Source organism: Patiria miniata, unplaced genomic scaffold (assembly GCF_015706575.1).
Source record: "Patiria miniata isolate m_02_andy unplaced genomic scaffold, ASM1570657v1 HiC_scaffold_19, whole genome shotgun sequence".
Taxonomy (NCBI): domain Eukaryota; kingdom Metazoa; phylum Echinodermata; class Asteroidea; order Valvatida; family Asterinidae; genus Patiria; species Patiria miniata.
Genome location: NW_024037057.1, coordinates 8,606,573 through 8,631,304, shown reverse-complemented (window position 1 = coordinate 8,631,304; position 24,732 = coordinate 8,606,573). Strand labels below are relative to the sequence as shown.

Genomic DNA, 24,732 nt, shown 5'->3' with positions numbered 1-24,732 from the left:
AAAACATGACGGCTGTTTCATGTATGAAACCTGAAATTATGGACGGTGGCTCCGAAAGGACAAACCTTTGTGCTGCGCCAATACAAGTATGCAACTATTAACTACAGGGGATAGGGCTGCTTCCAACATAATACAATTTCAATAATCACTAGGGTGAAGATAATTTTTTATAAACTATATAATGCATTCTGCTTTATTCTTCACACGACGAACATCTGACAAACATCTGCTATAAGTATAAAGTCCAAAATGGTGATGGACCGATCGACATTCATACATTTTCTACTAAGTCCCAAATGAGACTCAGATGTGACTGAACCAAACTGTTTTATATATAAGAATTAACCAGTTTTCAGTAATCCTAAAATAATAAGTGATTTGCATTTTTTTAACCAAAACTTCATTCTTTTGCTGAAAAAAATCCTACAACCCATTTCACGCTGTGGTCAAGGCAACATTGGGTTAAGTAAATCCATCATGACCCCAACAGATGAGTTACCAAGCTGATCAAATCAGTTTCTTTAATTGCTAGGTGAGCCCAAAAGACACTAACAGACTCTTTTTGTTTTTTTTATAAAGTCTTTTTCTGTGACTCCTCAAACTCTTCTAGCATCCTAGTAACCATCTCCTTCTCCTCTTCGTTGACTAAGCTGGAGATCAGCTCTTCCAATCTCTCTCCGCCCAACAAGAAACCCTCTACGTCAAACACACTCTGGCCGACGCGGTGATCTGTCACGCGATCCTGCTGGAAGTTGTACGTCCTGATCTTCTCAGACCGGCCCGAGGTCCCGACCTGGCTTCGCCTCATGGATCGTTCCGTCGCCTCCCGTTGCTCTAAGATGGAGTTGTAGATCTTTGTCTGGAGCATAACCATGGCGATGCTGCGATTCTTGAGCTGGGAGCGTTCCTGTTGGCTCTCCGCCACCATTCCGGTGGGGATGTGTAGTATGCGGACGGCGCTGTCTGTTGTGTTGACGTGCTGGCCGCCGGCTCCGGATGCCTTCTTGGTTTCGATGCGGAGATCCTTGGGGTCCAGCTTCAGGTCAATCTAAAGATTAAAGCATTAAATGCTGTCTTGGTGAATCTGTCACAAGATTTGACAAGGGGTGCCGTGCCACCCCTCCCCCCCCCCCCCCCACCCCTACACCCTTGTTGCATCAATGGTTGGGGTTCCTTTAAGCATACCTCTTTTGGTTGAGGCAGGACAGCCACGGCCATAGTGCTGGTGTGTATCCTACCAGCTTTCTCTGTCTTCGGCACTCTCTGAACTCGATGCACTCCCGCTTCATGCTTCATCAGTTTGTAAGCTTCGTCACCACTCACGCTAACAGAAGCATGCCTCAAACCACCTAACAATTGACAAGTAGTAAATAAAGACTTGATTATTTCTGTTTAATTACAAATATCCAGTAGGCATGAGTGATGCCAGACGTTTTGGGAATCATGTTGGTTTTAAGGAATAAGATTAGTGGGAAGTGTGGTCAAGTGGCTAGGGTTCATGACTCATGATCAGAGGGTCAGGGGTTCAAGTCCAGCTGCTGGCCATATTTGAGGTTGATCAATGAAATTAACTGGTGCTGGATTTGAATCTGCAACCTCCGGAAAACTTGGCACTTTCTAAAGAATTTCTCGGAGTGACGTACCTAAATCAGTGGTGAAGTACTCAAGTTTCTGGAAATCCCAGTCCCTGTACGCGGCAAACCTCTCGTACATCTCAAACATGTCAGCTGTGAATAACATGGCCTCTTGACCTCCGACCCCGGCCGAGAACTCCATGATGATGTCATTGTCATCTGTGTCATCCACTGGAGTGAGGAGACTAAGAATCTGGGGAGAAGATGCAACATTGAAAAGCTGTAAATGCTGAGAAAGGAGGACAGCACATTAGTTGATAAATAAATACATGTAGAAGGTCTAAAGGAAATTGGATAGAAGAATGAAAAGAGAAAAAAAAAACATAATCAGTGCAAAAAACAAAGGCTTTTCCGGAAGTCTCATGAAAAGTCAACAAGAAACTTCAACAAACTACACTAAGGTGACAGAAAGCCAATCCAGAAACAGACTCTCAAAACAAACCAACACAGACAAAATAAAATCATTTATTTAGTTAGTAAGAAGTGGGAGAACTTTGAAATCGTTCCAGTTGCTACCCAATGCCAAGTGATCCAGGCTTGCTAGTTAAAATTTCAAGCCTTGGATAAGCTACGAGACAAGAGGGACATACTTCTTGCTCTAAGCTGTCAGCATCCTCCAGGCATTCGTCTTTCTCTAGTAGGGCTAGTTCTCTCATCTCCTTGTCTTGGGCCGAGCCAGGCGCATCTGCAAAGCAAGACAAGTGTGCCATCCTAAAGATTTTGTAAGATTGAGGGAAGGCAGACACTGTTAATTTACAGGGCCTGGACCAGTGGCAGATCTAGACCAGTCTCAGGAGGGTGGGGGGGGGGGGGGGGGGGGGGGGGGGGGGGGGGGTAGTCAGATCATCTGTAGTCAGACCATCTGTATTGGAAGGTACCCATGATTTTGTGTTACAGTTACCTGACCACCGCAAAATCGAAGGGCAGGGGGAAGGGGGTGGCTGGAAATCTAACAACACCCATCCCTCTTACCGTGTCCGCAACTGGGCCTGGGTGCTTTGAACAGCTGTTTTGAACTTTTATCACCAACTTTCTGGCGACATATGACATTCCACAAAGGATTCCCAAAATAAGTTTGGTGACCTTTGAGCTAGGTCAACGAACCTGAAATCAGTTCTTCTATCTCGTTCAGCTCTGTCTGTTTGTTCACCCACTCTTCCATTTTCTCCACCAAGGGAGTCAGTTCGGTTAGTCTCCTCCTCAGCCGCTTCTGTTTCTTCCCGTCAGCTGCGTTCTTCTCGTCCACCATCTCTCTGCATAGCTGTTGGTGCTCCTGGGCCAGATGCTCCAGATAGGCTCGAAGAGAGGGATTGCTCATGGAAAGTGAGTCCTCATTGGTGGATTCCCTGGAGCCTGTTCCATAGCTGCAACTACTGACCAATCCTGTTGTGGAGCCCTGTCTGCTATTCTGAAGTTCTGCTATATGACAGGGATTGCTCATGGAAAGTGCCTCTCTATTGGTGGATCTTCTAGAACCAAAGGCATCGCTGCATCTGAAAGCCAATCCATTTCCAGAGCAAAACCTTCTTTTTGAAGACAAGTTTTCATGAAGGGATTTCTCAAGAAAAATGTATCCCTGTTGGATGATTCAGTGAAAGCCCTTTGATGGGTCCATCTCATTGGCAATCTATTTCTAGACTCCCTAGAGCAATGCCTCCATTTCTGAAGGCAATTTTGTACCAAGAGATTGCTCAGAAAACTTGTACTGGTATTGGTGGGTTCAGAGGAGCCTGTTTCACAGCCGTGAACCAAGGCCAATCCATGCCTGGAGCAATGCCTTATTTTCTGACTACCATCTGGAAAGAGATTGCTCAGCGATAACGGATTCTGATTGGCTGATCTCTCAGGAACCAATCCACTGCTGTACCTGGCAGCCAATCCTAGTCTAGAGCAATTTCTTGAGAAAAGAGGCTCCAAGAGATTGACATTGGATGTGGGAAATTTCTTGATGTTACAAATGAGAGGCCGACGGAGAACCTCACAGGTCCTTGTAAATGCTTAAATTGACGAATAATGTAAAATCCAGCTGCATAGAGTTTTGATGAAATGTCTCCATGGTGAGGCGTTGACCCAAGGATCCTTGGTATTATTAGATGCTTCATTCTGATCAATTTTGATATACGGAGGGAGTGACATCAGTCCCACATATTCCTGAGAAGAAGAAATAAATATTTGGTTAGATTTGGTAATAATGAACTGAAATGGCAAGTTTTTTAAGTAAAAGGATTGCGAACAAATGTTGCAACCGGTTGTGTACAAAGTTTATGGAGAGTCAAGAACATTTTCGAAGTATTTCCTAACAAAATTAGAAATGTTTCTCAGTCCCAGATTCATGTCTTATCATCATTTTTGTAACGACTGGCCTTCACTGAGATGATTGATATATGAAGAAAAAAGTGGCGCCAGAATGCAACATTTTTTCCAAGGATTGTTTCAATTAATTACAAATGGGGAAAGAATGTCGTGTATTCTTACGCCACTTTTTTCACGTCACAATATCTCAGTGAAAACTGAAGGTCAGTCACTGCAAAGATGTGGAAAAGACATGAATCTGGGACCGACATGACCGAGACACATTTCCAATTCTGTTAGAAAATACTTTGAAAATGCACTCAGCTCTCCATAAATAGACTTCGCACACAACCAAAGAACTTAAGAAGTCGAAGTGGCGTCTGCAGTCTGGCTGCTGCCTTTCCAAACTTTGTAATTTGTAGTGAGACATTGGATTTAATTTTAAAAGGCATAAACATAATACCGGTAATTAAAATTTGAAAACCAACAGGCAAAGACCACAATGACTCACAATTACAAGGCTATAGTTCTCTGTGAACTTTACAGGGCAAATGCCCTGTAATTATTAAATTAGTATAAATGACCTGTTTCGTACAGCAACAATCCGGCACGTTTGGAGTGAAGGGCGCAGCCATTTACAAATTACAAAGTAGACTTTACTTATTCATTTTAGGGTTCAGACTTTTCTTCGTGAAAGTTATTCCTTACATAAAATGTAAAACTACTGAATTTGTTTCACCCAAATCTTCCCATTCGTTATTCAATGTGACATTCTTTGTTTCAAGTAGTCATGTTGGGGAGAATTTCCGAATTCGAAACGTTTTTATTTTGGTTTAAAAATACAAAGGACTGGATACAAGTTTACTTAAACTGTTCCCAGAAATTGTAAGTCATGATCCCAGACTTCAAACGCGAGAGCCATATCTCGAACCGCGGCAATTGGCAATTTTTTTTCTTTTTTCGATTACTGAGGAACCAGTCTAGTCCATACAGACGGCGGAAAATGTTTACTGACCGGAAGGGGCTGTTATGTCTCCAAGATTTTGAGCTGATTTTGCAAGTTTTCAGCTGATTTTTCCACGAGTTACGGTAAGAGATCAAAGCAGTTTACCCGTCTTTAAACATCGGTTGTATTGATTCGTTTCTAGTTCGTGCATTTTGTTGGTTTGTGACTGGGGTGAGTTTTGAGTGGTGCATCGACTTGATCTCATCGAGCGAGCCTACCGCACGATGATCGAGCGAATGGAGCTGTGTGTACAGACCGTGTATTGACGGTCATTGTATTATTTTGCATTGATGATTCACCGTATAAACCGTTGCTACTGTCACTGCGCTGCTAGTGCTAGTCAGGCTGGTTGACACCAAATATACCCTGGTGTAATAGTTTGCTAATGAATCAAGTGGAATCTGTTTTGTTGGATCTTTTTGATGCCTTATGGATTGATCTTTGCTTTTCAATTTAATTAAGGTAATCTGAAATAACTGTGTGTTGATTTAAACAATTTATTGGATTTTTTTTTGGGGGGGGAGGGGTAATTGGTTTGCTGGTTTTGAATCTGTTGATTCATGCATTAAAATAAATAGCACTTCGCTTTGGATTTTGGTTCGTGATTATATTTATTTTGAATGTTTATTTGACCCTCAGACAAGGCATGCAAATGGAAATATCAGATATTTATTTTTTTAAGAAAGGAACTAGTGCTCGGTTTGCAGTAACACTATCATGACCATGTGGAAGAATCCCACTTTGAGAAGATATGTGGTTCTGAAAAGAACCAGTTAGTTCTGAAAGAGATTCTTCTAGTTGAAGTTCTACCTGTCCACACTAGTGTGTAGGCCTATTTGCCTGCAATCGAGGACCCCCTATTGTCCCTCTTTTGTTTGTAACTGTAACTTTTTAGGAAGACCTCCCATATGTTTTGTACATGATCACCAAGTTAGGGACCTTCGGGAATTGGGGACCCTATTCTCTTCTATTGTTCAAGGTCCCCTATTGAATGCACTTAAACACTCACTAGATTACAATACTGCCATACAAACTTTCCAATCTTTTATTATTTTTTTAAAGGGACTTCGAGCCTACTACATAACATTTTAATGTTCAGTTACCTAAAAACTCCACTGTTAATACGGAATTGAATTAAAATTGCCCTATTGAAGAAATGTTACTTTGGGAAAAAAATTATTTTGCATAATTATAATAGGGCCTATTTGTTATATTCTTTGCATAAATTACATAATAACTATTTATAATTTTATATAGCTTCAGAATGTAGTTTCCAATGAAAGTTGTAAAAGAGACATCAATTTCAACAATTACAACCCCCCCCCCCAAAAAAAATGATAATAGAATGATGTGGAAAACTGTGAATGATTTTCTCCTTTAATAATAATGAATATAATCTTAATTGAGCAAGTTGAAATGTGTTAACACATCTTGCAAGAGTTTTTGGAGATGGAAACTTGTTTTGCTTGCACATGTACTTGTACGTCCTCTTCCTGTGTAATTAATAAACTTTGGATCACATTTTTCTGAACGGAATTACTCATAACCATGTGGTTTTCCTGTGCCTGCCCTTGGGTTATTATGATCATCACTAATCCAGCATACACGATAGCGAAGCTCTACCCTCTGCAAATATTTGTACGACCTCAAATGAATAATCAATGAAGCAAAATCCAATCACAGATTAATTAATCATAAAACGATCACGCAGCTCAATTTAATTAATATTACCAATGATAATTGTTTGTATGTATGCTCTTGCCTAGCTGTAGTCTGTTTGTTCAAAGTACATGTATAAACAAAATTATATAAATAGTCGACCATATTTTTAAAGCGAGTTTTCAAATTTGAAAGGACCGGAGTGTGAATGTGATAAAATCCATGTTCTTTCAATACTCTGATTTTGATGGCTTTTGAACAGTTGCAGGATTTTAGTCCCATTATTTAAAGGCAGAGTAGATCATTTGCAGCTACACGTCTAAAAAGTATCTGACCAAATTATTGTGAAAAAGCTTACTTGGTTTAATGTTTTAAAGATAGGAGGGCCTAATGACACTAAACTCCCTGTGAAATTATTCTGTCTGGCATGCTGTCGTTTTGAAGAAAACAACAAAAGAAGGTCATTTCCAAATATGTGTCAAGTGACACATTTTTGGAAATTTCTGTGAATCCGCGCCATGCGTTCTAATTTTTAGTTGGTTTGTAATTGGGTGAGTCCGTGAATGGGTGACAACCGGCTGAATGAGAATTACATGTATGTCCTGAGTGCTGATTTTGGGATTGTGCCACGAAAGGACGCATTTCAAAATATGACTCAGAAACTTTGGGAATTTAAATCGAGATCCAGAATATTGTGTTTATAATTTTGTTCTGTTTTCTCAAAATATACAGCATTGACAGAGCTAAACTTCATCAGCTTAGTTATGAAGCATGGACCCGTCTTTTGATTTTGAGCACTTTTGTTGGTTCAAACAAGAAAACTGCACAAATTACAAATGGCCTACTCACTCTACTGTACCTTTAAGATGAGGGGGGGGGGGGGGGATGAGTTCCAAGGTTGAACAGTCTCCCCCCCCCCCCCTCCCCTATTGAATTTGTGCTGGCCAGCCAGAGCCAGCTAGCTTCCGTCCTCTGCTTCAGATGAAAACCTGATGAAAAGATGGGCCTGTTATTGAAGTCTGATTTCTTTCATAAAAAAAACGTTTCTTCATCATGGTAACAGTTCTACTCAAACCTTCCCTCCGTCAATGCCACAATGTATGTATGTTTGTGCCGCTAAAATGGCGAGGCAATTAAAGTGCTGACCGCTTGTGTGTTTATGTCACTCATCAATTTCCTGTTACTAGTGCTAGTGTGTACAGTACAATACTGGATAAAAAAAATAGAGGTAAAAAGGTACAGAGCACATTTGTACAATATTCAGTTTCGGGTCATTTGCAGTTTTTCTGTGTACACTGCAGAGTTCTGAATGTAGTGCCAGACTGCCAGTGTAACGTGTTAAAAACATTGTGTGAGGGGTGAGGAGTAAACATGACTTCTGTTGAATTTTCAGTTGGGGAGCATTTTCAAGTTACGGAAATTTAAACACAACAACCATTTTAAAGCTCTGTCCACGGATCACAAAAAAGTAAGTGTTCTTTCAGCATGGTGAGTGAATTGTTTTTGTTTGTAATGAAAGAATTCAGACAGAATTTGATCTGTGAACTTGTGTCCTGCGGAATTTATAGTTTGAAATTGATACAAAAAGTCCACTTTTCTTAAAAATGACAGCACACCAGCTCCAGGTGCTATGATTTTAAAGGATGCTTCAAGAGTCTATTATTCACTTCCAGTCAAGTACATGTACCGGTACCGGTAATTATTTCATAATAATTTGATAGTTTTGTTTTTTGATGTTTGCAAATGTTGTACATTGCCACTGAAAACGTTCTGGGTGAAGTGATCGTATTGAAGGGCCGACAGGTCCAAACCGAACAAACATTTACGACTACGCTTTATTGTACTTTTCATTTTACTGGACAAATGAGATTGGAAAGGGATGACAGTGCCAATTCTTTGTGACGTGGCGTAATGGAAAGAAATCATCTTGTACCCAGTATCCCCCAGGCGACTATAGGGCCTGCTACATGTAGAACGTGACTCGTGTTGTATGGATTCAAATTATTGGAATGACAGCACGAAATGTGATGGAGAGAAAACACTGTTCCGTTTCATATTCAGCCTGTCATACATGATATACACAAGAGGATTCTTCCTTATTGTACTGTAACCATATTTTATACAAATGTACAAATGTATGAGTGTAGGACAATACACCCTGTAAGCAAGGTGATGTATACGCTTGTAGTAGATACAGTATTTAACTTGATTAGGCCAAAAAAAAATAGTAAGCTTTCAATTACACGGCATTTGAAAATAGGGTAGGTACATGTACATGTAGGTAGGGATTTTTTTTTTTTGGCCAATTTTTGTGTGTGTACAATCATATAGAGGTGTCTGCGTGCAGTCAAGGGTAAAAGGTAGAAATTGATGGTTTGGGTTGTTTTTTCCCCCCCATTTTTCCCATAAAAAAATTAGGGTAGGGGCTGTCAGAATAGGGTAGGTACCGGTAGGGAAACAGGACGCAGAACTATTTTTATTTGGGGGGGGGGGGCCTAAATTACAAAATCAATTTTTCTAATTTGTTATGTTACCACTTCACAGTTTACTTTTTTGATTTTTTTTTTAATGTACACAATGGTAAACATGTACACGTGTACAAATAAATAAGCATTCAAAATTTCCAGTGAGATGCGCATCCTCTCACCGTTACTCAGACCAGCGTCTGCACTGTCTGCATCCCATTGCCAATCGGTCTGCCGTGCCTTGCATTCACCGACGACCCGACGCAACGGAGGTGTAAAAAATCAATTATTTGTCGTCCCATTAGCCCAGAGCAGGACGCCAAAACCCACACATGGCTGAATAACTTAATGATGTATCAGTGTGGGTGTGCGAGGGGAAGACAAAGCATGATGGGATTGAAGCAGCAACGTCGTGATGAACGACGATGGTTAATTATGATTCATTGAAAATGCAAATTGATGCTAGCAACGAAGGAACGATATACAAGGAAAGTGTGAAAGCTCCCTGCTTCAAATTCAGTGTTGGTGTCACTTTATGAGCAGGCCTTTTCATGTGTATGTAATTTTTTTTAACCCAAACTCCATTTTTGCTTGGATGCAACCTCAATCCTGCAAAATCCTCCAACTGCCTCCGTGTAAAAGTTGCATACAGCCTCAATCCTCCAAACTCATCCGTTATTTCTTGAATGTGTTCCTTGGAGGGTTGACCGCTGCCTCAATACTGCAAAATCTGCCAGCAATTATCACTGTCAATACATATTGTTGTCAATACATACAATGTATGTCAAGGCAGAGCCAGGGACATCCTGGAGCTTTGCAAAGAGGATTTTGGAGGGTTAACCCTAACCGCCCTGAATCCTCCAAAATCCTTTTTGCAAATTGGAGGAATTTGCAGGATTGAGGTTACATGGCAAAAGTGCGTTGCTGATTTTGGAGTACGCACTGTGTCAAGGTCTTGGGCCGGACCTTGTGTTGTTTATGTTCAGCCGTGCATAAATTTAGTCCTTGATTATACTTGACATCCTCCGCACTGCTCCAGGATGTCACTGCCTCTGCCTCAGCCTATTGACATGATTGACAGTCATAGCCGGAGGATTTTGCAGGATTTAGGCAGTGGTCACCCCTCCATGGACCATATTCAAGAAATAGCGGAGGAATTTGCAGGATTGAGGTTATATGCTATTTTTCCATGAGGCCAATTGGAGGATTTTGCAGGATTGAGGCTACATCCTAGCAAAATGGCCTAGGGAGTTAGGGTCAATGAAATCCCTTGTTAAAAAGTACTCAATGTACTGCTAAGTAAATTGGAATTAACAGAGTGAAAAATACCTAGCCTGCAACCCACCCCACCGCCCCAATCGCCAGTCTCAAGCCAAGGAACAGGCGTGTGACAAACAAGACGTCAGTTAGTATTGAGACCGTCAAATTATACCCCAAAATATCCATATTCCTTCGCCCACTCCCTGAAATATCAAGTTTCATAGAGGCAGCCTTGGTGGCTGCTATGTGAAATTTCCCCACAGACAATTTCACCGTCTGCATTTTACAGTAATGGCAGCCCCCTTTTATGCTGTGAAAAAAAAATACTCATTGGTTGCCTATACTCCTAGAATGAATGTCTGCATTCTTGACGAGCCAACATTGTACTTTTCCGAGCACTCTTACTGCTGATAGGAGAAAATTGCATTTGACTTAAAACAATAGCAAAAGGTGGAATACACAGAATGATGTTTCTGTTTCCTAAAATGTCTGTTGTCTGTTCGAGAAATTCCGTTTCAATTAGTGGAACAGCGTCAAATGTCAAAAGAGTAGGTTTATGTTTGCACTGTTTGTTGTCAAACATGGTAGATATGTTGACTACATTTTTTATACAAATCACAGCTTAGAGTTTTCATTTAAATCATTTTGCTAAAAGAATTCAGTATTTTTAATATCTACCAAAAACCGTATGTTATGCCAAGAATAAAAAAAACATGGCCAAGATTTCGTATATTTGTCATGTTTTGTATTTTGTATTTTTTGTATGTATATATACAAATGTACTCTAATCAGCTAGCTTCAAAAACTGAAAATTCATTCCTGTACGGAAATTTGTTTAAATTTTTAAATTTTTTCTGCCAAAAGTATTTGGTCTAGCAGTAAGGGATGGACATTGAATAATAACGGTACATGAACAATATCCTTACTGGCCGAAAGCTGTAAATATTAGGTGACAGATGGTGCATTGGCGAGCAGATTTTCTCGGCCCTATTTAACCCTTCAATTTGTTCTCCCCTGCACGTGCCGTAAACAAGTGTCAAGTTTGTGTGATAAATAACACAAACGTGAGGACCTAATAATGTCAGCCAGGTTTCTGAGAAAGGGTAACATAAATTTTGTTTGCCAGGGACAAAATGTACAATTTCTTTCGCTCTTGTATTCTTACCAATTGATACAAATAAACATGAAATACTTGCAATTCTTTGTAGGCTCTGTTTGTAAACTCATGTCAAAAAGTGGCTACACAATTTCTTTTGCTCTTATACATGTGCTCAAGTTACCAATACAACAACTTGCAATTCTTTGTACGTTCTGTTGGTAAACTCACTGCAGCCTATCACTACCCCCCCCCCCCACCCCAAGGTTTTCTCAAAGATAACATTTCCCCGCTCATAATCCGCTTCTCACGATGTGTCTTTTTGTCACGTAAAAAAAAAAATCGCTACAAATTCTAGTTACGTTGAGTTTCTTGTCTGCCTTGAAGCAAAGTCCAAGGAACTAAGATCCCTCTCTCATTATGCATGCTGGAAAAAGGCTAAGCCAAACCATCTTGTCTCTGCGGACAGAGAGTATGGCATTTGCATGACCAATCAGGAGCAAGGAAATCAATATCCATCCCTAAGGCTCAGCTTAAAGAGCCTCCGGGCTGTGTCCATGGCAAAACCTGACAAGTTACCGAAAATGCTTTTTTTTTTACCCATGAGGTGAGATTTGTAGGGATTTTTCAGGATCTCAGTATTTTTTTTTGGTCAGGATTTTTGCTGAATCTTGCAGTATTCTTGACAGGATTTTTCCCGATTTCAGAGAAAAGGGGGAGGTCCAGAAAAAAAACTGATTATTATTGTGGGTTAATTTTAATTTCATGGTTTGGTGCAGATTGCAATTCGTCAACAATTCCTGGACTTTTTAGTTTACCACGGGGGTGAGATTTCAAATCTTGTCAGGATTTTTCATGCTTTCAGTGGTTTTTTTTGGTCAGGATTTTTCCTGTTTTCAATATTCTTGACTGGATTTTCCCTGATTTCAATTTTTGTTTGTCAGGATTTCAACTGATTTCAGGGATTTTTTTGGCAAGGATTTGTTCCTGATTCCAAGATTTTTAAAGAATTCCTTTTGCAATGTGGAAACTCTCGGTGAAGGTGTTTTTACCTAAAACAGTTTATAGGCCTATAGAACAAAAGGAAAGGTATTATAAGGGGCCTCTTTTGGCAAATTTGTAGACCTTGCTTTGGGCCCTCAACTACTGTGGTGCAGATTGCAGATTGCAATTCATCAACAGTTCCTTGAATTTTTTTGACCAAGGGGTGAGATTTATCAGGATTTTTCATGATCTCAGAATTTTTTTGTCAAGATTTTACCTGATTTCAGTATTCTCGACAGGATTTTTCCTGATTTCAGTTTTAGTTTGTAAGGATTTTACCTGATTTCAGTGGGTTTTTTTGTCAAGATTTGGTCTGAATCAACAATTTTTAATACATGTATAATACATGTAAGGGGCGCCTTTCGGCAAATCGTACACGTAGACCTTGCGTTGTTATTTTTTGTCAAAATTTGTTCCTTAATCCACAATTTTTAAGGAATCTTTTTCTGGAAATTTGGAATTCCTGAGGTTTACAGTAAAGATGTTTTTACCTAAATCACTTTATGTAGATCAAAAGAAAAGGTATTATAAGGGGGCCTTTCGGCAGCTTGTAGATCTTGCTTTGGGGCCTTCCACGACTCTCAAACCCTCTGCCGATTATTTTGTGGATGTTTCTGTTTTCCCAATTTCACCCCGTTAAACCGCTGCTGACATTTAGGCATCTGTGCTGGAACCAAAATACATTGTACCAGAACGTGTAGATTTCTGCAGGTGCCTCACTTTCTGTAAACAGCAAACCTTTCCCCTCTATTGTGACTGCGTGTTCCCCACCCTGGGGGATGTTGTTCCTTACCCTGGGGGTTGATGTAGACCAGGGTGCACTAATGATTCTCCCCTACCCTGGAGCAAGTGTATTTCTGGCGATTTCAGTACGGCTGCTAGTGGCTACAGAAGGAGAGTGCCAGACATTTCTATATGCGTAACTCTAGAGATTCAGGATGCAGAAATGCTGAGTTTGGACGCACGAGTCCTGCATTAAATTTACACGCAGTGCATCAGGAGAAAAAAAGGAGACGTCCTTTTGAAAACATTGTCAAATGTTATTAATTGTGTAGAGTAAATTGCAATTGTGTAGTCCTACTGAGTCTGAATACAGTCGACTCTAGTTAGTACAAACTCTGTTAATACAAAATTCTGGTTATAACAAACATAAGGCCTTGGTCCCGACTGGGCATTTATGTGCACAATGAATGGGACTGATGTTCCTCTTAATACAAAATTCTGATATAACAAACAATTTGGCTAGGTCCTACGGTAGGTTCGAGTTTGTATTAACGAGACTCGACTGTATTGTGATTTTAGACGTTTTTCTTTTGATAATAGGAACATGTATGTAAAGTACATTGCAAGTCACAGAATTTACAGGCTACTTTGCAAGATGGAATCCAAAAAACTGCAAAAAGTATACTCAAACAGTAGCATAAAATGTTTTTAAAAATACACAATTCTGAGCATTGTAATACATTGCAATACAATGCATCTGCATCTGCAAATTCCTTGATAGGATATCCTGCACAGGGATATATTATGTATCAAAATGTATCAAATTCCATCATGTATCAAATACAAATACATAATAGCATACCGCAAACACCAGGGACAAAGGTTTACATTCATTATGGTTTTTTGTTATCTCTTTCAAAAATATCTTTATACTGGTATGTTTACATGAGATAATACAGAATTGTATTTTTACATCTACATGTATGCACTGTAACATGTTTGCTAATTTACGATGTTTACACTCGAAATTGTACGTGTCGAAGCATGAGCAGCTGTAATGGGCACACCGTGAACGCGAAGTTCACGACATGAACAAATAACGGTTGACGGGCATTTAATAAAGACCGTGTTTACTCAGCGCCAACACTTCGGGACGCCCTGCCATGATACGTCTATCTTCTGATTGTGAAGAAGTGGTTTAATCATCTGTGCTTGGTTGAACAGATTTACTTTAAATCTGTGCCCTGGCATGGCATGCGGAGATAGTGCAGGCATTGAGATAGTACGATGGGCAATGTATCTTGGTATGGGGAAAGTATGTATGTAGCAGTCTGGTCAGTATCAACAAATCGCGGGTGGGGACTAAACCTGAGCGATCTGGGCCAAATTTCATGGTTCTGCCATGGAGCTATAAAACACAGCTCCATGGTTCTGCTAACCATAGAAATTAGAATGCAGTGCTAACAATCAAAATTATGTGAGCACTACCAGTAGCAGAAAAATTCTATGCTTACCCTGTACACACAGAATCCTTTATACCTATGGGATGTACATACAGGGTGAGTAAAAAAAAACGAAACCGAAACCCAAATGTCCCGACTATTGTTTTATTGAAGTCCTGTGTGTAGCCATTTCAGAATCTAGGATATAAAAGCCCAATTCATAAGCTTTCTTTTAGTACAAGAATCATTCAAATCACTCGTGTACTTTTCAAGTTATGAAATTTTAAACACAACCACCGTTTTAAAGTTCTGTGCACCGATCACAAAAAAGGTGTGCGCTCTTTCAGCAAAACGAAAACAGTTCACACACATCCCCATGTGATTTGTTTTCGTTTTGCTGATAGAACACTGAACTTTTTGTGATCCGTGTGGACAGAACCTTAAAACGGTGGTTGTGTTTAAAATTCTGTAACTTAAAAAGAGATTCGAATGATTTTTGTACTAAAAGAAACCTTATGAATTGGGCTTTCATATCCTAGATTTTGAAAGCGCTACATGCAGAACTTCACTAAAACAATGGTCGCAACATTTGGGTTTCGGGTTTTTTTTTACTCACCCTGTATATGCATGTAAGCAGACCTACGCATTTACATGTAAGCCCAAATTCCTCGTTAACCTTTGAAATATGTTCTGCGAACACAGAATTACGTATCATCCACTAATACTTCGTGACAGTCGGCTTAAGCCAGGACATGCAGGATGAGTCATTAATTAATTAGAAGCTTGTCTATTTGCGGACACCAGTGCCATTCAAAAATCGTTTGTTGTTTTAGCAATTTTTTTCTTCACACATAAAAACGCGGTAACTAGAAACTTGTACTTGACTAGATTTGTTTTCCATGTTAAGAAATACATAAATTTTGGTCTATTTTTAAGATTTTTTTTTTTTCAAGAAAATGTGCATTCCTTTTAGCAGTTTGGTTTAGGGTGACATCAAAACATGTTTGTGAACATTTGTACACGTGCAATATTTTTACAACAAGATTGGTTATGTTACTCTTGAAAAAGCAGAAATGACCTTCTGTCAGAAATTTTCGCTTTTAGCTTTAAAAAAAAAATCCTGTTCTGTTTGACAGCAAAATCCTTCAAAGTGAAGCACTTGAAATTCCTATTGTGCCTGTGAATAAATTTCTTTGAAAACATTCACACCGGTGTAGCATTGTACATTTTTAGTATATGTGACGGTCGTTTCAATGCATCGGTACATTTACAATGTACAATGTGCATTGACAAAACATCCCGCCACAACAAACACGATACCTACATGTATAGCACACAGCATGTTCCTTCACAGTGGCATGTTGTTTTTACAAGACGCGATGCATGGCTAAATGAAACGAGACGTTTTTAATATTTGATTCGCTGTTTTCCCCTTCCTGCCGCCGTTGTTAAACGGCGGACTTCGTATTGATTGAGCCCATGTGCCGATAATTTAATTACGCTCATTATGTGTAGCTACCAGCTCTCTCAGCAATGTAGTTACCGTGGTTCATCTTTTATTGTGTGTGGGTGGGTGGGCAAGTGTGTCTACGTTTGAGTTGCGAGCGAGTGTGTAAGTAGGATGTTTATCGTCCGTGTGTTTGTCTCCACATCAACGTCAGTGGTTGGCAGGGAAGAGGATGTTTTCTTAGAGGGAGGGTAATTTATTTTATGGAGTGATGTGTCACATCGGGGTTTACCGGGCTTAAGTTAAAGCATGGTTAAAGACGGTTTTAGATTGCGTCAGCATCCATGAAAAGGCTGTTGTTTTGATTGGAAAGGGGAGGCTGTTCCACTATTGAGTAGTGAGTCAGGATCATCTTACGCATTGAGCATAACATCAGATTTCATGCCAGTTTTAAAGATTTGACACGAAAGGTAAATTTATTTAAAAGATATGAATTCCACCAGGACCATGTTTTAACCAATTTAACAATCTAAGACTAAGCAGGTCATAATAACCGAACAAAAATTTGAAAGCCAGGCAAGTGCATAACATGTACACGTGCTCCCAACAAAATTATTAAAATTAGGCCAGATGTGAAATACTGTAAGTGCCATAAACCACACCAAATTCCAGTATTTTTCAACTCTGCTAAAACTTATCAAAGATCCATCAAAAGTGAATCAAAATAATGATAGCCAAAAGTCTATTTTTAGCAAATTTTAATCCAGAGTAAGTTTGGGGAAAAAATGATTTTTTTTTCTTCAATTCCTTAAACAATCACGTACTTGTGTAATTGAAGCATGCATCGAAACAATTGAAAGTTAATTATTTATGTGGACTACCAGTACATGTAGTCGAGTCTCGTTAATACAAACTCATTCGGACCTAGCCAAATTGTTTGTTTTGTATATACATGTATCAGAATTTTGTATCAAGAGGAACATCACTCCCATTCATTGTGCACATACATTTGTAAATTATGCACAGTCGGGACCAAGGCTTTATGTTTGTTATAACCAGAATTTGTATTAACAGACTTTGTACTAACGAGAGTCGACTGTAGAGCCATGTTTGTCAAATAGGGTTTATATGCAGCACAGTGTTTTGAGCTATACAGATCATCGCATCCATGTCCTCAAAACCTGTGATCTAATCAAAGAGGAAATGTCTTCTTTGCTCCGGCGTTTTATCTCGGATATCTCTGATACAGAGTGTCCTGGTATGGGGTTATGTGTGAGCAGTATTCATACATGTGGAACTCTGGTACATGCACTAAAGGCCATAGGAAATCAATTCCGATTAAATTTGCAAGCACAAGGACTCAAGATAGCGTTCTCATTTAAGCAAGATCTTTAAATGAAAGTGGATTTTAACATACATGTACATACATGTACATGTATGTACATGTACATAGAGAACATTTATATAGCGCCAAAATCCGTCTAAAAAAGACGCTCTTAGACGCTTAAAAAGTTTAAAAAATAAACTAATACTATAGCATTATATATAAAAAAAAAGTAACTGTAACGTTAAAATGTTTCAAAAAGTCGATACAAGGAATAAAAATGTCAAAGATAAAAATAGTAAAATAGAAAAACTTAATAAACGCACAATCCAAAAAATATAAAAGTATCCAAAAAATACACACATTATGCATGTCCAATGCTAATCAGAACTTGGATTTTCAATGTACATGTACATGTAGGTCTCTCGTCACTCTCTGATTACAAAATTAATTGTCTTAATTAGAAATTATTAAAACAATGAGTTAATGACATCAACCTGGTACATTGAGTTGATGCCACAAATTGGCAACATTTAAAGCCGATGTACAAATGTACAAATTATGAGTGTGCTGTATACAAAGAGTGAATTTAAGATTTTGCATACATGTCGGAAAACTGCCATTTAACGTGAACAGGCTTCCCCCAGTAAAATTCTGTGTAAACATGTACATGTGTATAATTCTGTCAAACCTTACTTTTCAATTTTTGTTAAATACTACATTGCCGTAAGTATTAATAATTAAAACAATGAGTTAATGACATCAACCATATTGGTTTGATGTCACACAAGGGCACCATTTCAAGCCAATAAGCCTTTTCGGAGTTCCAACTGCGCGCATTCGTAACCTGTGACAACGCACATTGTTTGTCTCAAATGCCCTTTGACAGTACCCACAATGCACAAACAGCCTTTTTGTAAAGTCAGTGGCGCGATGATGTCAAAGGCCATTTGAGACAAACAATGCGCGTTGTCACAGGTTATGAATGCGCAGTTGGAACTCCGAAAAGGCTTATACCGGTACGTGTGCACTTTTATAATGAGTGTGCTGTATGCAAAGAGCAAACTTAAGAATAAGCACACATCAAAAAACTGCCAGTATGAACAGCCTTCCCCCAACAAAATTCTGTGAATGGCTGTCAAACCTTTCCAATTTTTCGATTCCTTGCCAGATCGGTTTCAAACGACACCGTGTAATTGCGTGCTTGTTCAAAAACGAGTGAACCATATCTGATAAAAAATTCATGGTAGATCATAAAATAAAAGGTCAACATTGCAGAAGAACAGTCATTCTCGAAAAGCAAATTATGAAACCAAGATTTGGATATTGTGGATAGCACCATTTCTTCTACATGTACATGTATTATATATAACCCTGAATCCTTAATTTCTTCGCAGCTGAAAGATGTGAATTAGGTGACATTTGGAGGGATCGGTTGTATTGAGCTAATCCCTAAGCCTAATCAGACTGGTGCCTCATTTCCCTAATGAACTTAAAGCATATATCAGACCTCTTGATTGCACACAAATTCTGGCAAGCGTTGGCGTGTTTGCTTGCAGAGGCCGCCCAGTTGAAAAGTCTTGTTTCTCTGTCATGTCTGTATAAAGCTTGTGATGTTTAGAAAAATTTACTAAGGGCAATTGATATCTTTCAGACTACATGCGTGCATAGTTACATGTAGGTATGCATTAATATCCTAAATCTCTTTAATAAGCCTTTGCAATTATTTCCAATAAATATAAAATTTCTTTTCAGATTTTGAAACATTTGTTTCGTATTCACATGTATTTTGGATAAGGTGATCAAAGATCAAGTAGTGTAAATGTTTTTTTTGTGTCTGTCGAACGCTCACTGGTAGTGCCTATTAGCAACGAGGCAGAAACTGCATGAAATTATATGGTAATAATTTTGTCCAGAACAAGCAAATTTTTTTAGTTTTTCCCCCAATGTGTTCCGCTAACTTTAGAAGAAGAAAAATCCAGAAAACAGCTCAAATCTAAGTTATTGGAAAAATCTGAAACCCTGAAAAAGTTGAACCTACAACATGTTCTGGTCATTTTTGTGACAGAAAATGCGCCTGTCATATCCTTACCCTTCCACATGACAGGTCTAAGTCTTTACAGTGAGCAGCGTTCATTGGTCCTTGTTTTGTGCAAAAGATGATCTTTTTAATTCATAAGATGGAATTGCATCAGGGTGACGTAGAATAATTATTGGGTTTGCCAATATTGAATTGGGTTTTGGTTTGCCAATGTTGAATTTGGCAAAACCCACAATTTATTTGGATGATGTTATTGTTGCAAAGGCCACAAAAAGGCTCATCAGTCACCACAATATTTTTTTTTTTTTTTACAGATAAACGCAAATAATTGGGCCCAAATACAATCTAGGACACACGAGAAAAAAACACAATAAGATAATGAAATACAAAGAATAATGTCCAAGGAAATAATTAACATGAACATGTACATGTACATCATAGTTGAGAAAAAGATCAATATTTAAGGAAATAATGTACCCTGGTACAAAAGTTTTTGCTGCCGCCTTTGTATGTCTCCCCAACAATGTTCCCTGGTATAGAGTTCTGGTTGTGGTTGTGACAGTGCCCCTGTTTATGAAAAGAGACACAAAAAGATAAAATCAAGTGGCCCTGAAAAAAGGATTGCCCTGAGAGCGGAGAGGAATGAGATAGGAGAAGACGATCAGCGATGTATCTCAAGAGAGAAAGACGGATCGAGTCGGTGAGAGATCGAGATTGAGAGAAGACAAAATGGCTAGGAGCGACGCGGGCGTCTGTGACAACTCATGAATATTCTAGCAGGAAGGGCTGGAGAAGTGTTTATTCTGGGGAGATAAAATATAGCGAGAGTTGCGGAACGTTGCTTAACGGCTATAGAGTGGATGAGAGACAGTGGAGTGTGGGTCAGCTATGCGATTACACTTTCAAGTTTGACTTAAAGGGATGTAGAAATAAATATTGAAGAATGCAACCACTTATGTGATGCGATCAAGCTAAATGAGTCGTGTCGACCCTGGTCAATTTTTTTTTTTTTTACAGATTTGAAAAGAGAACAATTTCAGCATCACTGCTGTGAAAACTGCATGCTTTTAAACCTGCACACCAAGAGATGTGATGAAGTGATGTGATAAAATGGCCCTGAATCTCCAAATGAAAGTTTGCGACAAACGACTTATTTAGCTTGATCACATCACATATAATATTTTGATGACTTACCGGTAAGAATTTTCTTACTGTTAACTTTGTACAATGTACAGTATGTATGTATTTCAATCAACCCTGGAATTTTACTATTTTATTGTACTTTTTTTCTTTCTCATCTGTTAGGCATCCCAATGGAGCCGGGTGCCAAGGTCCGCGCCATCTTTGATTTCATCGCCTCGGCTCCAGACGAGCTCCCTCTCCACATCGGTGACATCATCGTGCTCCAACAGAAGGTGGACCACGATTGGCTGATTGGCTCCTGCAACGGCCAATCAGGAACCTTCCCTGCCAACTTTGTGGAGTTGGTGGTCGACGAGGCTGCTGCGTCCTCATCGGGGAGGTTTGCCAGAGGTCAGAAGGTCGTCTCCGTGGAAACGTACAACGCTGGCGCGGACGGCGACTTGTCTTTCAAGAAAGGTAAGGCTGTGTCCCAGTTAATGGCTATGGCTAGCAGTAATGCACATGTCTATGGGAAGTGGCTACAATGTCTATCATAGATGCATGTGTAGTTCCAAGTCGTAGCCATGTAATTCTGACATGGGCTATGCTTCCATTGCCTAATAAGCAAAACCACATAAAAAAAGCACACACTTCCTTGCAGTTAACAAAAAAATACTAGTGCACTCTGGACGAAAACTAGAGTTGAATAATCAGCACTTCATATCATTATGGTTTGAAGTGCTTTGTTTTCGAATTGTGTTTCATATCAGACATTTTGGCCATTGTTTGAAAAGTCGGGCAAGACAAGGAACCTTCAACTTTACAAAACTAAAACTACCACTTATAGAAGCCTTTCACAACTGCTTTTTGCCTACAATAAACTACTCTTGCATGCAGTTCAAGTTCTTCAAAATTGCAAAACAAAGGTCACAGGCGGCTGGAGAGAAGACTACATGTTGATCGTGCTACAGATCAACAGTGTTAAAGGGCCCAATTTTTACAGAGCTGCTTAAGAATAAAATTTGCTTAAGCACAAAATACTTTGCTTATATAATCAGGTTACCCACCAAAATTTCATGCGATTGTTATGCTAAGTAAACAACAGCTAAATTCTGATCACAAGCAATGTACATCGAATGGAGTTTTGATCGGTAACATGATTATATTAAGCAAGTTTTTGTTTTTTGGTTTTTTTTTTCTATAAAATTGGGCCCAGAATACAAACAAATGAATATCTTCAATAAATAACCTACAAGTGTCAAGGAAACAAAGTTTACAAAACTAAAACAACGTACGTGTGTGGTGAGTTTCCTCTTTTTGTATTCTACCCAGGCGATGTCATCGAAATCACAAAGCAAATCGATGACAATTGGCTGGAGGGAAGACTAGGCAATGAGACCGGTATCTTTCCCGTAACCTACATCAGTGAAGAGGTTACGCAACATGCGTCCACCCCAGGTAGGCTAATGAAGCAGTCAAGTAGTGTTCAGGACCTCAAGTATGCGTTAAGAACAGTTGTTATTGTGCAAAAACCCATTTTCCATTGAAAAATATTACAGTAGTGTTATTTTCACATGAAAGCTGCTGAGTAGATAATTAGATAATTTTGCATGAATAATTTACGAATGTCCATTTCAGAATGACCTTTTGAACCGAATAAGGGTAAAAGTTTTACAATGTATTTGGCTAATTCTGCATTGATTTCTGGGCATTCTAGGTGATATTCTCCAGGCGCGTGCTCTTAGGGACAACTTAGGCCAGTTACAAGACGAGCTCAGCTTCCAGAAGAACGACATCATCACGATCGTCGAGAAAATTGACGAGGACTGGTACAGGGGCACGTTCAACGGGAAAACGGGGACGCTGCCGGCACTCAATGTCGAGATTCTCAAACCGGGGATTGCTGTTCAACCGCCCACGTCATCGGACGTCGGGAAAGATACTGTTGATTACAATGCTGTTAATGAAAGACTCAAAAGTGCAATGCAGGGTGGGAAATCGTCGGCACCGGGAAGCCCGAAGATTGCAAACAATCATAGCGGGGAGCCGTGGGCTAAGGCGACGTTCCTGTTTACCGCGGAGCATCCGGGAGAAATCAGCCTGATGGACGGTGACCGTGTGACCCTCCGACGGCGAGTTGATGAGAACTGGCTTGAAGGAGAAGTGGGCGGTAACGTGGGCATCTTCCCAAGCAACTACGTCCAAATCCAGGTGGATATTCCTGAGGGTTATGTCCCGCCTGAGAAACCTGCGAGTAACTCCTCCTCCACTTCCAAACCCCAAACCCTCCCGGTGCCTTCAGGCAGTGCTAACAACAACAACCTGAAGGCAGGAGCAGGGAAATGGAAAGGCAAACGGGTGAAGGTTCTCTTCGACTTCTCGGCTGTGACGGATCAAGACCTCGGAGTGAAGCAAGGGGACGTCATTACCATCATCGACAAAGTGGATGCTGATTGGTTCGAGGCCAAGCATCCCTCAGGCAGGACTGGCTTTTTACCGGTGAACTATGTGAAAGTCTTAGACAAGCCGAAAACCCCTTCATTCAAGAGACCCGCGCCTCTACCGCCCAAGGAAACGCCTTCACCTGCCACCCAGAACGGAAGCGCAGCTTCGTCAGCAACAAACTCAGTCAACATGGATCTTTTGGACATATTCTCCACCCCGCCCGAAACAACGGGGAAGCCAGACGCAAACGCCAAACCTCCACTGCCGCCCAAATCTGCGAAAGTTTTGTCCACGGAAAAACCGAAAGCCCCCTCTGCAATAGACGATCTCCTGTGCTTTGACCCCTTAGCTGACAATCCAGGTGATACATCCCCACATATACTCCCCGACGTACAGCCTCTGAAACCCCAGGCCACGTCAGACCAGGTTGGGTTCAAACTCAGCGGGGGTGCTTACCGGCCTGTTAATTTTGCCAGCAAGCAGTCCCCGCCAGATGGCACAGCCGCTAAACCGTCATCCGCCGCTAATCCATTCAGCAATATCAAATCAGCCGACGAAGCCCAAAGTGCTCAAGGCCATTCGTTGATGGACATGAGTCCCATGGACAAACCCAGCACCTCCATCCTAGCCCCCCTCAGTGCCCCACTCTCTCCTCCACCTCTCGACCCAGTGAACGTTTCCCAAACCCCTACATCCAAACCCCCACTGCAAAAGAAACCCAGCTACGAGCTGTTTTCAGCCAAGCCTTTCGCCCCAGTCACTACCACCAAAATACACAGCGTCGCCCGGCCCGGTAGTCAGGGGTCGTCTGGTTCCCCGACTTCCCCAAAGTCTCCCAAATCGCCCAAGTTGAAGCAAGGCCTGTTGACACCCATGCAGGTGAATCAGGAGTTGGACAGAGCTCTGTGTGAAGTTGATGCCTCCTCTAGTCCCCCAACTTCCGAGCCAAGCAAGCCGAAATTCAACCCCTTCTCTGCAACTGATTCGGCAGAGTTGGCCCCAGAAACCCTTCCACCCGTACCTCCTCGTCAACCCTCTCCAAATCCCTTCTCAGCAGAGAACAAGCTCTCTTCATCCGAAATACCCCCTCCCTTACCTCCTCGCCAACCATCCCCTAATCCATTCAAGGCGGAATCACCTCCCCTCACCGCCCCACCACCTTCACAACTCCCACCGCCAATTATCACCCAATCAGTACCTCAAACCATCCAGCCGCTCGCCCCCACCCCAGCCCCCAAACCTCAGCTGCCACCCCCTCTTCCTACCTCTAACCCTCCCTGCCAAAATCCTCTCGGCCTTCGCCCGGTGGATCTCATCCGTGACGACAGTGTCGCATCGGATTTCTCCGACGACTACCTAATGCAGAACATCAACTTTAGCATCCGACCTTCCAACTCGGACTTCCAAGCCCCAACAGCATTCAAGCTGCCTCCTCCCCCAACCAAGTCCAAAATCAAAGCATCCACCGTGGAATCGCCGAGGAGTCGAAGAAAATTCAACCCAAAAAGCGCTGTTCCCAGACCGAGGGGGCGGAGCTTAGATAGAGAAGGTGGAAGCTCCTCTGAAGATTATGAGTTGCCTCCGGACCAGAACACTCAAGGTAAAGATCCAAATCTTGAACTACTTAAATTTCCCAACGATGACTTTGTCTCCATCTTTATATCATCTCTGGCTTCAGAATCATTTAGAAGCCTTTATCCAAACTAAATAAAAATAATCTTAAACTTGGGAT

The 24,732-nt window shown here is 40.6% G+C and overlaps 2 protein-coding genes across 5 annotated transcripts in view; one reads left to right on the top strand and one right to left on the bottom strand.

The window, feature by feature from the left end:
* Positions 1–163: 163 nt before the first annotated feature.
* LOC119725659 (peptide chain release factor 1-like, mitochondrial) lies at positions 164–4,570 on the bottom strand. 2 transcript variants are annotated; one of them, XM_038197150.1, is made up of 6 exons: positions 4,511–4,570; positions 2,739–3,785; positions 2,225–2,319; positions 1,644–1,827; positions 1,186–1,349; positions 164–1,048 (listed from the first exon to the last, which is right to left on the bottom strand). In XM_038197150.1, the coding sequence occupies exons 2-6, from the start codon at positions 3,073–3,075 to the stop codon at positions 572–574; spliced, it is 1,257 nt and encodes a 418-aa protein (XP_038053078.1). In that variant the 5' UTR covers positions 3,076–3,785; positions 4,511–4,570; the 3' UTR covers positions 164–571. The 2 variants fall into 2 exon arrangements, with proteins under 2 accessions (XP_038053078.1, XP_038053077.1); XM_038197149.1 differs by having other exon boundaries at positions 4,438–4,565.
* Positions 4,571–4,907: 337 nt separating this feature from the next.
* LOC119725657 (dynamin-binding protein-like) overlaps positions 4,908–24,732 on the top strand; it is a 42,570-nt gene continuing 22,745 nt past the window's right edge. For all 3 annotated transcript variants that reach the window (XM_038197146.1, XM_038197145.1, XM_038197147.1), the window contains exons 1-4: positions 4,908–5,015; positions 20,739–21,032; positions 21,888–22,013; positions 22,273–24,600. In XM_038197146.1, the coding sequence (XP_038053074.1) occupies positions 20,747–21,032; positions 21,888–22,013; positions 22,273–24,600 (2,740 nt within the window). In that variant the 5' untranslated portion in view covers positions 4,908–5,015; positions 20,739–20,746. The remainder of the gene's footprint in view (positions 5,016–20,738; positions 21,033–21,887; positions 22,014–22,272; positions 24,601–24,732) is intronic.

Bases quoted from the DNA above. Each gene is read 5' to 3' on its own strand.
- LOC119725659 (XM_038197150.1), bottom strand. From the start codon at position 3,075: ATGAGCAATCCCTGTCATATAGCAGAACTTCAGAATAGCAGACAGGGC. The intron at 1,350-1,643 runs GTACGTCACTCC...GTCAATTGTTAG, and splicing joins GTACTTCACCACTGATTTAG to GTGGTTTGAGGCATGCTTCT. The intron at 1,049-1,185 runs GTATGCTTAAAG...TTTAATCTTTAG, and splicing joins TCCTGCCTCAACCAAAAGAG to ATTGACCTGAAGCTGGACCC.